General features: G+C 33.4%; 1 protein-coding gene across 2 annotated transcripts in view; it reads right to left on the bottom strand.

Annotated features, from left to right (window-relative positions):
- Positions 1–15,595, bottom strand: part of LOC130668457 (uncharacterized) — a 74,815-nt gene extending 59,220 nt beyond the window's left edge. Inside the window, exons 1-2 of one of the 2 annotated variants that reach the window (XM_057470757.1) lie at positions 15,476–15,595; positions 15,279–15,416 (exon numbers count right to left, since the gene is read on the bottom strand). In XM_057470757.1, the coding sequence (XP_057326740.1) occupies positions 15,279–15,383 (105 nt within the window). In that variant the 5' untranslated portion in view covers positions 15,384–15,416; positions 15,476–15,595. Of the gene's footprint in view, positions 1–15,278; positions 15,417–15,471 lie in introns of both variants that reach the window. The other variant, XM_057470758.1, reaches the window with a different exon arrangement.
- Positions 15,596–15,861: the final 266 nt, after the last annotated feature.

Raw genomic sequence — 15,861 nt, forward strand, 5'->3', positions numbered from 1 at the left:
GGCTCACCCCCACTAGAGAAGGGCGAGTTGGACATTGAGGCTGACGAAGAAGAGGCATTCCGACGGGGCCCTCCGAGAGGACCCAACGTGACGTCATCTAGCTACTCTCTCTCCCTTACCCTTATTATATTACTTATTATTAACTGTCCATATTATACGATTAGTTGTCGGGTTCAATAATGTTTAACTGTTAAATAAATATCTGGTTCTATCTACTAGCAAGTGAAATATATTAAAGTGTCCTTCTTACATATCAGAAGTGGGATTGGAAACCCGTGTGCCAGTATAAAGTGCAGTGTGGTTACAATAAGTTAATAATAAAGTAGTTATTTTACAGAAAATATCATTAGATCACATCCAGGGAAAGTTCAATTCGTTATGGTGAGTGCCATTCCGTGGCACAATGGATCCTGTGTACTACGATGGGAAGCAGCGATTAGTCAACAAATAAGTTCAAATTACATCTGAATACATCCTCGCAATATGTGTAACTCCTGCAAGTACAGAAGTTATGACGAGAATAGCCATAATTATTATTGACGAGTACATCATCTGAATCTTCACATCATCACGAAAGCAGCAGCAGGGATTGATGAAAATTGTTGAACTCATCGCTAAAGTAAACTGTATACAGACAGTACAATGACTACATAAATGTAGTGTATCATTGAACAGAAGTTCAGTGTCAAGAGCTGGTGAAACTGTTATTGCTCAGGTTGCAATGGGACACCGAGTGTCATTGGGTTTGTTAACTTCACGAGCTTGGTAATGTAGAAAAATATATCTTGTTAATGACTTGCATGTTGAGTTAGTGTACTGGGACAGATTATCAAAAACGCAGTAATGTAATACTTGCTAGATATCTAAGTAACGCGTATTACAAAATCGGGAGAATAGTTATATAATTTGTATTATTGTTAAAATAAATAAATGTCAACGAAAATAAATGAAGTACAACGTTGAAACCGAAGAAAATAATAAACGAATAGAAAAATACATAACCGACCTTCATAAGATATGCCCAGGTATCTAAACGGCCAGGTAGTAAGCCGAGACGTACTGTAACCATAATCGGTGTTGCCGCATTAACATAATTAGATCGGTAGAAATCACAAACATAAGTTTATTAAATATAAATCATCAGTAAGCTTTAACGCGTTGACTCTTCAATATTTAAAAATGAGATGATCAATCATTTTTGAAAATACAAATTCAGTAATATAATCAAATACATTCAGTCAGAATTTATGTATGCGTTATCAATATGAATTTTACAGTAATAAACCTAAGTTACAAACACATTGGTTATTAAAGAATTTCTGAAAATAGTAGGCTTGAGGTAAGCAAAATATGTTGAGAACAATATACAGAAGTTGAAGGTTGAGATCGGGTTTAGTAGTAATATAACAACCCAAAAATGTTAAACTGCACATGTTTAGTACTTGAATTCTTATTGACGCTAGTCGTTTTAAGATTCTGGTAAAAGCTTGTCCTTAAATTCTGTGTTGAAAATAAATGTCACTATTAAAGTAACGAGTAAAACTTATGTTCATAGAGAATTCACATAACGCGGGTTATAGTAAAATATAAAAACTTAGGTACACATAACAGATGGCTTCAAGGCCATAGTACAAAGATTTTTACTAAATTAAGAATTCTCGAATACAATCGTTCGTTCAGTCCGCATCTTACAAGGACCCTTATTTTTATTGCTTTATGACGGTACGGTACGAGAGAAAGTTGCCTAGAGACCAGATGTTAAAAAACTGAGGATTATGAAAAACCAAAAACTAAAAGTTCTAGTCAGAAATGCATTTGTCCTTTCCAAAGATTTTATATTATTCATGTAAATATGATAATATTTTCAATGCTTGACAGTATTAATGGAAGGAAAAATAAATTGAGTATCAATTCTAAGTTTTTTACTAATTGAGTGTTTATACAAATAATCTTCGCGATAAATAAATTATTCTTGAACTGGCTCGAATATTTAACGAACAAACTAGTAATTAAACAATACTTTCGACACAAAATATTAAATTCAACCTTAAACATTGATCGGTCCCTCGCGGATTCGGGGTTACTGTGAAATCACAGTGAAATCACAGTGAAATCAATTTTACCGTAAGTTTACTGTGTATTGATGGTAATTTCATAGTGAATTCACAGTCGTTTTGTGCCATTTCGTCACTCTGGTTATATAGTAATTTTACAGTAATTTTATGGTAGTTCCATAGTGATTTCACTTGTGATTCTTTTGTAGGTTTAGAATTAAATTACCATACTTTCATGATAATTTTACTGTCGATCAGCTATCGATTTATGGTAACCCAACAATGGTAACACTGAGACTTTATCATGGGTTCACAGTCAGTTTATCGTGATTTCACTACGAATTCACTGTGATTCCATAGTAATTTGATAGTGTTAACTCTGTGACTTTACAATAGTTTCACAGTCAGTTCATAGTGGTTTAACCATGAATTTACCGTGATCCCATGACAACCTAGTAGTATTAGCACTGTGACTCTATGATACTTTCACAGCAAATTATTAGTGTTTTCTCCATGATTTCACTCTACTTTGATAGTGATCTGATACAGTATATCTATCATTAATCCAATTTCAAAATCAAAATTTGAATTTTTAATGTCATTAATCGATAGAAATGGAATTAAAAAAAAATAATATCAATTATTTCATAAATGCTCCTATAATTATTTGTAAGTTTAGCAAATATTTGGGCACAAATGTATTTTATTTATTATAAATTTAGCTATTTTAGGAATTTCCGAGCGAAATTTTATCTGTAATTATCTAATTTAGTTAATTTTATAAAAGCTTAAGACGGTAAAATTCTTCAGAATTATGAAAAAAAAGAAATAAATAAAAAAATTGAATAACTTTTTTTTTAAAACTGAATAAATTGAATTTAAACTACTGCAAAAAATAAAGAGAATATCATTTAGATTAATATTTCAATAGTAAATATTTATTATTTATCATAATTTAAAATAAAATATTCTTAAATTAAGAAAACTTGATGATTTACAAATGAAGGCAAAAATTTTTTTTTGATAAATATCGAATTCTTTTAATTTTATAGTATTTAATAAAATAATTTTTCTTATAGCTTAGTCTTGAGTATATATAGTATTGAATAGCATGAAGTAACAGATTAAATATGTAGTTCCGAATGCGTGTGGTGGCCGAGCGGGCTAAAGTACATGACTTAAGCTACTCTCAATCGAAGGGTCGGCAGTTCGAGTCCCATCATGCGTTAAAAAAAAATAAAATTCCTTCTTTACCGAGGGTAAAAAAATAGCATTTAATCCACCAGAGGAATTACATGAAGTCGTACAAAGGGATGGATACTAAACAATTTTTTTAAACAAGAAAAATTATTTATTGAAAAACCAAGATTAGGATTATTGTTGCTATTATAATATTATTATTAATTTTATTATTATTATCTTTGAATCAATAAATATAGGATCTCAATATTGCCCCTAAATCTCGATGAAAACTAAGCAGATCCAGGATTAAATGATTAAGAAATCACAGTAATATTACTGTCAATTCACAGCGATATTATTGTGATTTCACGAAGAATCTATAGTAAGACTGCTGTGAAATCACTGTATGATCACGGTATTATTACTGAGAAAGCATGACTGAAGCACTGCAGATCCAGCATAAACTGATAGTGAAATCACTGTAAATACACAGTAATAATACTGTCAACTTACAGCTATACTACTGGAAATTGACTGTTATGCTATTGTGATTCTACTATGAATCGATGGTGAAATCATCATAAAATTACCATCGGATGATAATTATCACACAGTAAGCAAATGGCACAAAGTTACAGTGATTTCACTGTCATTTCACTATGATTTCACCGAAATTTCACCATGATTTCGGAGTAATCCCGAGTCCGCGAGGGCGTACAATCACACCAATCATTAGTTATTAAAATTATAACTTAAATACATTGTTATACTTGTAAGTCAGAAGAATAGATAGTTTCCGAAAACTAACCGAGTTAATAACGAGTCGATTGAAATGACTGCGCTAATTGTATCAATTAAATTAGTTTATCGTATTGACCGAAAAATTCGGGAGGAAGATAACTGGTTAATTATGAAGCGCTACAATTCTTCTAGATACTTGTAAATTGAAATTAGCCGCAAATTAAGTATATTTCTGAAGAAATACATTAACATATGGTATCAGTAATAAATGCATAAGTCAAACATTAAAATTGTCATTAGCTTGAAGATACTGCTTAGAAATTATTATTACAAGTTGTACTGTACAATCTGTTTTATACCAATAGATTGATAAATGGAAAAATGGAATGGTTGATAGCACATGATAGAATATGTGATGAAACTCCATGTATTGAATATTATTAATTAAGGATTTCATAATAGTTGCAAAATAATAGTTGTAATTCTTCTGGAATAAATAGTTACTGTAGACTAGAATCTCATTGGGATTGTACTGCTGTTGAAATCAGTTAGTACGAGCTCACTGGGTTAGTCTCTGGAAGGTTTCGTACAATACTTACGGGTTTAGTTATGTACCAGTCACATGATGTGTATCATTTTACTGAATAGTTAACTTAGTTCTGCGTTGAATACACTGAGTACCTTAACAATTGCTTATTGAAAAAAAAGTTATGTTTGACTTACTATTTTCTTAAGTAAATATCGACTATCTTGAATTTTAACGAGTTGAAATTAATTCGGTAGTATTCAACTATAATTGAAGGTGGAGTTGCCACCATTGTCTTACGGACATGCAGCAGGCACCAAAGTAAAAGATTTAATCGTTGACTCTTATTCCTCCAGAAAACTAGGAATTGATAGTTACTGTACTAACTATAACGTTAAATCTAAATAAAATAAATGTTTAGCGATAACGATGGTTACGATTTACAAAACATTCCCAAGTACGCTGGCTCGTATCAAGTCATTAGCATTCTCGACGATGAGATTCATACGTCGTCGAGGACATTGTTGTTTCAGGTGGAACGTTGATTCGAACTGTCAGTCTCAGTCAAGTTCGAAAACAATTTGGAAGGATTGTCGCAGTTACAATCTTACTTGGTGTGCAATGGCGTAAGATACAGCAAAGGATTATTACTTTGCTTAGAACTACTTCTCTGACCAGCCTCAGGGATTGTAAGAGGATCTTACTTCAATTGACAGTAGTTCTAGGAGGTTCGCCTACGCACGGATTTGCGGTATCATGGGTGATCACCAAGTGCTGATAGCACAGTGATCAGCAACCCAGAAAGAAATTCTGATGGTGAGATACTTAAGTCGTTGAGAGCTTTAAGTTGTTTCAGGTAGAATATTCATTCACATCGTGGAAGTTGACAGCTCGACTTCAAGGATGTGCAGATAGGATTGTCACAACAATAATCCTATCTGGTGTGAAATTGCGTGGAATATTGCAAAACAAAGCTAACTTGCGTGAGACTACTGTATTAAACAAATTAAAAGACTGCAGAGGGTTTTGGCGCAGTAAACGGCAGTATTCGGAGGCACGCGACGAATGGATTCGTGGGATTACATAGAAGCACTGAGTGGTCAGTAATCCAGAAAATCTCAAGGGAGATCATACCCCAGATGAGGATCAACTACACTAAGGCGGGTACCTTGGCGTGGAAATATCGGACCATACTTGCTCTGATATCAGAATGACTTCGAGAATTGCGAAACATCGTGAGGACGATTTGCGCCGGTTGGCGGTGATTCTCGAAGACTTAAGGCCTACCTAGAACTGCGAAAAGTCGTAAGATACGACCTGCACCGGTTGGTGGTGGTTCTAGAGAGGCAAGGTTGCACTAGAATTGCGAAAAGTCGTGGAGTACGACCTGCACCGGTTGGTGGTGATTCTAGATGTAGAATAAGACGTTGACAGAACTGCGAAGGGTCGTCCATACGATCACACCGGTTGGTGGTGGTTCTGGAAACGGAAAGGGGCCTCTAGGACTGCGTCTCTAGAGGCTGAACTATCGGGAGAACTGCGAAAAGTCACACTTTGTGTGACCTGCACCGGTTGGTGGTGGTTCTGACGAGAGTAACAAGGCACTCGAACTGCGAAAAGTCGTAAAGTACGACCTGCACCGATTGGTGGTGGTTTGAGTTGCGAGGCCCGAGGCTGACAGAACTGCGAAGGGTCATGGATCCGACCACACCGGTTGGTGGTGGTTCTGGAGGCTGGCAGAACTGCGAAGGATCGTGAATACGATCACACCGGTTGGTGGTGGTTCTGAGGGTGGACAGTCATCTCGAGTTGCGAAACGTCGTGAGATACGACCTGCACCGGTTGGTGGTGGCTCGGGTGACTGTAGTTTTGATGATCTGGCAATATGATAACGTTGCCAAGGTCAGCAAGACGAACGCATGGTGCTACTCGGAAAACGTCGAGTAGCCACTTATGACTTAAGCATGTTGCATTGAATTAAGACAGTGGGGCTGCACCCACAGCTGTCTATCCGCATGTTATGTTTACTAGGAGCACAAATTGTTAATAATTTCTATTGATATAGAGTTTTATTTATATGTTATAAATGCAGATATTGTTTTATCCGGTTTTTACGGAAGAAGTGGCAGCATGATATTGCATGATAAATTACACTGAAATAATACTAATAAGGTATGAATTAATTTTCTAGATTAAAGGTAAAAACACAGTTGAGGCGCAGTGATGAAAACACTTGGAGCTTCAACTGACTATTTGCCGCGAGGACGCGACCATCATCAGGACGGCCGACTGTAAGCTACCCGTTCCTGAATATCGAGCCTTTTGCTCGATAGGCATCTTGAGGCCTGTAGCCTCTGACGTCAGGAGCTACCCCCAGCCTGTGACAAGGCTCACCCCCACTAGAGAAGGGCGAGTTGGACATTGAGGCTGACGAAGAAGAGGCATTCCGACGGGGCCCTCCGAGAGGACCCAACGTGACGTCATCTAGCTACTCTCTCTCCCTTACCCTTATTATATTACTTATTATTAACTGTCCATATTATACGATTAGTTGTCGGGTTCAATAATGTTTAACTGTTAAATAAATATCTGGTTCTATCTACTAGCAAGTGAAATATATTAAAGTGTCCTTCTTACACATACTAGATCTTTATATATTAATATGTACGCTTACTAATTTTGCGGTTCCTTATTTTTTAAATTTTTCTATGTTTATTTGAAAAGTAATAAATAACTTTAGATACCAATTTATCGATTCTTTTTCATATTAATTTTAATGTACGAAATTACAAATTTTGCTTTTCTATGTGTATCAAACTTTAATATAAATAATAGCCATTTTGTAATATATATAATGAACCTGGTTTGATATTAGTATCGAAACTAATTTTAAGTCAAACATAAACTACAAACTATTAAAATTTTAAGCATCATTTTTTCCGTGTGACGAATGCAGGCTCAAGTGCAGATGATCATCTGACAGTTAATAAGAGAGATAATTGCTAATTTATTTAAGTGAGACCATATAATGAAACCAAACAAAGATTGAAAACAAAAAATAATTTTTTTCGATATGAATTATTTAATTAACAATATCAAAATTTGACTTGTGATTATTTCAGCTCTAAAAGTATCAAAAACTGTACGAAAATAAAAATTAACTGGAGAATTATGATAACAAATAATATTATTTAATTTTATTTTTTGAAAATTATCAGAGTGCCAGTCACGACTTGGGAAATCCCAATTCAACAAAATCGAAAATACTTTTTTTTTAATACCACTAATGCCATCTTGTGAAAATGCCACTAAATAAAATACCGAATCACGTAGGAATATATGTCCAGATAACTACAGTCTCTCCGCAAGTAAGTCGCGTAGAGAAACAGTTTCAGTCAATGTGCTGTCAAGTTCATGGCAACATTTGACTACCGAACTATCAGCTACAAATTAACTTCAATTGGCTTTTACTTTCCCAGAAAGTTGGCGACAATCTGAGGCTGCAATATGAAGGCTACTTAACAGAGAAAATTTTTGTCAACTTGTAGGCAACATCTTACGTGCCTATCTTATTGCATTCAACTTGAAAGTTGGCGACCGGTTGCGGCAATAGATTGCCGCCAACTTTTTGGAAAAGTTAGTAACAACTTGTAGTCAACAGTTACAAAAGCTGAAAATTGTCGAACAGTTGGTTAACTTGATCACAACTAATTGACACCGACTTTCTGACCACAAAGTCTTGCGATCAGGCCAGTTTTAAGCAGATATTTCACCCTGACAACCAAACTTGCTGTTCAGTGTTTCCGGTCAGTTTTACGTCAAATTCTGCTGTTCCAGCCGATGGTGGACAATTAACAGCTAGCAGATGAACGAAACACTAGTGCATTCCATATCTTATCCCGATGAAAAAAGATTTTGTCTAATCATATATAATCATGCATAATTGTCTATATATGATCAGATCCAAAAATTGGCCAGGTCTGATCATACATAACTTGATCTGTTTATATATGAACAGATATGATTATATATAACCATGCATGAACGAATATAGTCATTTTTAGAATCTCATTTAGAATATCTGTAAATTATTAATTAAGTAATTTAATTAGGATTTATTGTCTTCATAAATTTAAAAGTCGGTAAAAATTAAATAAAAAAAAAAAAAAATTATTATCCGTTGACTACTATTTTACTACGAGGTCACCCGTCCAATTAATGTCTCACGCCGATGCTGCTTAACTTTGGTTATCGATGGATTGTAGTCTGATCCTCTAGTCTGTTCTACACTTATAATTAAGAAAAGTTTATGGCATTACTTAACTCTAATAATCAAATTGATACTTTATACTTTTAAATTGCTGCCGAAACCTTTGAACATTTTTTAAGTATTGGGGATTTAAGTTTGATTGATAGTTGACAGAATAAAAATTTAATAACTTTGATATTGAAAAATTATCATATTATTTAATATATAGGGGAAGGGGGGGGGGGCAAAACGGGGTACCCTCAAAATTTTATGAAAAAAAAAAATTTTTTTTTTTCGTCTAATTAGTATAAATCCGATATATTTGCGCACTTTTAGCCCTACGCATGACACCTGGGGCAAAATGGACCAGCTGAAAATCCTGAAAAAATGATTCTTTCGAATTTTTATCGTTAAATTTAAAAAAATTTGATATAATTCCGCATTTTTAGCCTTACCCATTACACCTAGGGCAAAATGGACCAGCCGAAAATTTTGAAAAAATGATTCTTTTATATTTTTATCGTCAAATTAAATAAAAGATAATACATTAATCCATTTTTCGGCTGATTTGTTATAGCTGGGGCAAATTTGGCCACTAAAAATATTCGAAAATAATATTTTCTTGTTTTATTGATAAAATATTTTAAATAATGCAAAATAATCTGCAATCTAAAAAATAAAAAAACACGTTTTTTGAGTTCAAAATAATGACAAATAAGAAATACAGAATTGTTTTTTTTTTATTAAATAGCAATTAGTAATTAAGCTAATCGAGGGGAAACGATTTATTACACTTAAAAAAATTTTTCTTGAGTATTATAAAACCAAAAATAGTTGTCAAGAGAAAGAAATACATTCTTAATAATGAAAACAATTTTAAAAAAAAAAAAAAAAAAAATATCATTTTTTGGAGGGAGGCCTCTCTGCCCCACAAAAATTTTTTTTTTTGCCTTCGTGTCCACCAATGATGTGAAATGTAATTTTTCTTTATGTATATTACATATAAAAGATTCAAGTAATAAAATTTGATCAATTTTCAGAAATTTTTTTTTTTCAACTTTTTTTAAGGGTACCCCGTTTTGCCCGCCAAAAATAAAAATTATATTTTTTAACGGCAGCTAAAAATTTTGTCTATTTACCTCGAATATCACTAAAAACAAAAAGATTTAGCTTATTTTAGTCCTCGAAAACTTAGTATTTCTTTAGGTACCCCCTTTTTCCCCCCCCCCTCCCCTATATATATATATATATATATATATATTTATTGGAACTATATACATAATTAAATATTTATAGGTTTTATATCAATAAAGTCTGATCAGATTTAATCATACATAGACATATATAACTACATATAAGTTTATATCACTCATGTCTGATCAGATCCAATCATATATAAACTTATGCACGACTATACATGAATTTATATTAGCCATGTCTGATCAGATCTAATCATGTATATAGACTTATATATGATTATGTATGGGGTCATAACAGCTAGGTATGATTATATCTAATTATATATAGACTCATATATGATCAGATCTGACCATATATAGACTTATATATGGTTATATATGGAGTTAAAACAGCCAGGTATGATCATATCTAATTATATATAGACATATATAATCAGATCTGATCAGATCTAATTATGTATGGGGTCATATATAATTATATATGACCCTAGATATAATAATGCATGATTACAAATAACTTCATATATGATTATATATAATCACATATAACCATATATATGAACATGTATAATCATATATGATTAGACAAAATATTTTTTCATCGGGATTGTAAAATAAGAAATCGTTTTTGCTTGTTTAATTGATAAAATAAATCAAACCAAAGAAATAATTTTTTCAGTTTACAATAAAATATGCTAAGCACTTTGTTTTTGTTTATTTACGTACTTTTTATTTCACTACTATTTATTCAATCCATAAGTCATGAAAAATTTAACAATTTGCTTGCATTGAGTCAATATAAAAATATTTAATTTATTAACATGAAGATATTTTGTACGTACGTACGTACACACATACATACATTCGGACATCATCGTGAAATTAGTCAGGATAGCTTCCTAGAACCTCAAAACGTCAAAATCTGATAGAAATTCGGTTTTTGCAAATCGGACCGAAACCAATAACTTCCCGAATTTTTGAAAATTTTCAATTTTCTTAGCGGGAAGTTAAAAATATATTTCAAGTATATAAAAAATACATTTAAATATCTAAAATATATACGAGAATCGGCCAAAAGTTAGCTATTTAAAATATATTTTTTATCCATATTTTATATATATTTATATATTTCTTAGGTATTTTTTTTTTATAAAAAATATATTTTTTTTTATATTTTAACATATATTTTTTTTGTTAATTTTTTTCATGGGGGCTGACTTCCTGTTTCAAGTTTGTTCGACAGCATAATAAAAATTTGTACATGCTTTAATTAAAATTACAATTGTCTCCATTTTTCTCTGTGCAGAAATTTGAGCTCTCAGAGTGCAGGTGTGGTGGAAAGAATTCGGGAATTAAACAATAAATTGGTTAGAAATGTAGTCAAACTAGATAATCGATAGTGTGTTAATTTACAGGCTTTTAATTATGTTAAAAATTTATCAATTAAATTTCAACACACCGTTTTTTTTATTTTTTAAACAACATTTTTTGGGTGTGAAATAAATTTTTTATTGAATCAAACGATACAATTTATTAAATAAATTTCATTTTGTACTCAAACTCAAAGCAATTCAATTATACTTTCGCTGTTTATAGGACGTTTTCTGCTCGACGCTATAACGGTGGGCCCTGGCTACTGCGTGTCCATGTAGCCAAGAACCACTGTTAAGTTATTATTCCCGGGGCTTTATTATTAATAAGTTTAATTAGCGAATTTCGTCAATTATCGCTGGTTCTGAAGCTCGGGAATTTGAAGTTCTCGGGGGTGAGTCGGCTCGTCCTGAGCCGGACACGCGGCTGAAAATAAACTTAACTCTAAAGGACTCTGGTGATAGTTTATTAATTAATACTCAGATAATATGAACTATTGTATTTTATTTAACCAACCCCTTATATACAGATTTTCCCCTTAGTTTCATATGTATATAGGTATCATCATTACAATTTTATTTCAAGAATTTATCGGCGATATGCGCGGGAATAAATATCGTGGTAGATAAACAAAATTTGCGAGAATTACCGCGTTGAAGAGAGAGAATTTATACGGGAAATATTATAAAATATCAATATATATATGCGAGCAAATGTCGGGACTTACTGTAGGAATCGGCCTACGCTCCATGCTTCTAGTCCCTGGGTGGTCTACTTGGTTGATGAGGGATCGATCCACGCAGCAAATTTCCTCCTTGGAATTATGGATATCTGGCACAGCGACACTTGGTTTAATTAACCACGCGAACACAATACTTAACTCACTGGACAAAATCTATTCAAAGAAATAATTAAGGCACACGGTGAGAGAAAAGAAAAGCGACTAAACAGTAGTAGCACTGGAGCACAAGTAAATTCTTTTGCAAAATAAAAAGTAAAGAAACGACTGATCGGTTTGCACTCTAGAGTTCAAGTGTCGTCTCTTGATTAATTGTCTCGGGTCAACACCTCGTGTTGACCCCACCTAATTATGCGCAGTGACCGAAAATCGCTCACCTGCTGCGCTAAGACTAGCGCTGAGACTCAGCCGAACTCGCAAACGAGAAAATTATACGAGAGAGAGAGAGAGGACAAATAGAAGCGAGAGAGCCTCACTCTCACGTCTTAAAATCGCTGTTGCACGGTTACAACGCTTCTAACCCTAGTTTCGTGGCTCTATTCAGTAGAATGGCATACCTTGAGAGACCTGTGATCTAGCTTGCAAACAAAAGGAGCGCAGCATTCACCGTAAAAACACTGAAACGAATTAAAAATAAAAGTTTTTTTTGTCAATATCTTGAAGCCGTGAGAAAATTGAGCTTAATCGGTAGGGCTCGTTCAGAGATATTATAACAGGGCTATTGCTGTTACTCTGTTCGTCCTTTATCAAGGGCGCCACTGGAAGTGATAACGGCCTCCCAGAGCCGGATCTTCGATCATCAGGGTCGTTGTAAATTAATTAATTTGTAAGAGAAGGAAGAGGAAGGATAATTTATAATTATTAACACTTTATTTAAAACAACAATTTTAACCTTTATTTATATGATCTTATAAACCTTTTTATACCTTGTAACACTTATAAACCTTATTAACCCTTATTAACTACCGTCAACTACCTTTGACGTTTTTAAACTTATTCTCGTCAACTACCTTTGACGATTTCCTAAACCTTTATTAAGCCAACTACCTTTGGCATCACACACACACTCACACTGAGTCCCCTGGACTTATTACACACACACGCGACTTAACTAAACCTTAACTTAATCCTCCACGCGGTCACCAAGACCCTCTACGTGGCTAAAACCTTATTTTTATTCCCCGCGTGGTCCCCTGGACCCTCTACGCGACTTTTATTTTAACAATTAATTCATTCACGCGGTCACCTTGACCCTCAACGTGATTTTAACACTAACAATTTTAAAATCACTAACACTATTTTCACTTTTAACCCACACATTCTTTTGACAATTTTCCTTTTACCAATATCAAAATCCTTCGATTCAATTCACTGTTTAAAATTACAAATCAATTAGTATACAACCAATTAACCGTCCTTCACCAACAATAAAATTAATTAATTAAAATTTAGTTTAAAGATATTATTATTAATTAATTAATTTTTAATCAACTGTCTCACTATTACTTTTATTTCCATTTTCGTAATTATCTGTAACCACAATAAATTTACGTCAGAAATCCCAATACCACGTTCACCCGATTCTCACTCGATTTTTCAAAGTATGCGTCACTGACTACTTTTGACTTTCCTTGATTCTTTTCTGTTCTGTTCAGACACTTGATTTTCTTTTATTGTTATTAACTTTAATTACGATAATTTATTAATTACTATTATTTAATAATTTCAATTAATGATTAATTAAATTTTATCTCAGACTTTTCGCGTCTGTTAACTTTGTCTTATTTAGTTATTTAACGGTCTCTTTATAAAGTTCAATTTATTTATTTAATTAATTACTTATTTTTAATTATTTATTTGAATTAATTAATTTTTATTTAACGCGGACTCGACCACGAAATTTCTGGCTTGTGTTGTCACACAATAGGCCTAGAATTTTCTACGACGCAATAATTCCGGCAATGGCCTGGAATCATGAACGACGCGCTGGATCCGGCTGAAGGGCCTGGATCTGGTTAGACAAACGTCTGGCTTAAATTAATTTTAACAAAATTTACACTAATTAATCTATTACGGGCCTAGACGCGGATTACCCTGACGAACGACTAAGTATTTACGTGAATTATATTAATATTCTGGCTTGGGCCTAGAACAATTAATTTCATCAATTAATACCTGATTTTATTTTTGATGTTTTCCGGTGGCTTTGTCTCCGTCTGGTGGTTCGTCCCGTCGGGTTTCTTTGGCTCTCCGTCTCGTTCGTCAAAGTTCTAAATTTACTTGTACTCTACTGCGTTAATTCAGCGTCTCAATCGTCGGTGGTCTGTCCGGTTGTATGTGTACGTCTTGATGGCTACCCGGCCCTGCCGGTTCTGTGTGTTCTCTGCTGCTGTCTTACGTTTTTAATAATTTCGCTCGAGTGTCTTCGGTTGTTATCGGAAAACCACTCCTCTACTAATTTATGATTGGGCCTAACGTAAAAATGTTTTCAATCAGCGCGCCCGGCGACAAGTCGAAAAACTCATTAAATTGCTCGTTTGGGGTTGCGGACAGGGTAAATGACCATCAGCGAAAAATCGCGATTTTGGTCAATAAAATAACTCATTTTTCCCTGTTACAATATTCCAAAAATAAAGTTTTTTCAAAAATGTTTTTTTTGGATAACTTTTAATGTGCTTGATGGATTGATTCCAAAATGGACTGGACTCTAGAGCTTTATAAGCCGCGTCGAATGCCACCTTAACCATCAAAATCGGTTCATTTGTTCAAGAGAAACCGTTGTCGAAAGAATTAAAAAAATTTTTTTTTTAGTTTTTTTGAAATATCTCAAAATCGACCCGATAAATCGAATCCAAAATTTGATCAGCTTTAGAACTTGACAAAACGCGTCGATTGCAACCTCAACCGTCTCAATCGGTTTATTCGTTTGAGAGATATCGTTGGAGAAAAAATGGTAAAAAACGTTTTTTTTCGAAAACAGCAGCATACAAACGTATTTTCGAGCTCGAAAAGCTCGAAAATGTATTCACAATAATGTTTTCGAGGTTCCTGAGCTCAAAAACAGCGGGAAGTTTTGGCGCTGGCCCGCAGGGTCAACTGACAGACCGATTTTTTTCCGTGTATTATTACTGTAACTATACAGTATACTTCTCAGAACAATATTTTTTTTCTCCGTGTACATATACAAGCATATTTAATTAGAAGTAAATAAACTTACACTCTCTCCTTCATTTCCACAGCGTTCACAACCATCCTTAATTTGACAGTTTCCAATAGCAAACAATGCACCCATACATATTAAAAATATAATGAGTTTCGACATTTTAAACAAATTTCGGTTTATATATTAAAGTTGCTGTAAAAGTTATTCAAAAAGTCATAATATATATTGAATTGTTATGTGTTTTTACTTACGACGCTTGTTAGAAGACAGTCGACTCAAAAGTTGTGACAGCCAGTAAATAATTGCCCCTTTTTATAATAACTACTAAAAATGATACTTACTGTCTTTGCTATCCATCGGTTAATTTTTTCCTGTTCGTTATTATAAAAGTAATCTAAATGCGTCATATATGTAATTGCCACGTACAACCTTGTAGTAGCTATTAAAAGCAATTAAAAATATCAAATAATTATATTTAAATACTTACTGCAAATATTATCAACGTTATCCAACGAAAAACGAGACTATTTTCTATTTGAAATTATAAACTTGAAAAATAAATTCGCAATAACGTTACTGAGGGAAGCAAAAATTTATGAGTAGTTATTTATATGATTACGTATGTCTCAACATTGCT

The sequence above is a fragment of the Microplitis mediator genome, chromosome 5, assembly GCF_029852145.1.
Source record: "Microplitis mediator isolate UGA2020A chromosome 5, iyMicMedi2.1, whole genome shotgun sequence".
NCBI lineage: Eukaryota > Metazoa > Arthropoda > Insecta > Hymenoptera > Braconidae > Microplitis > Microplitis mediator.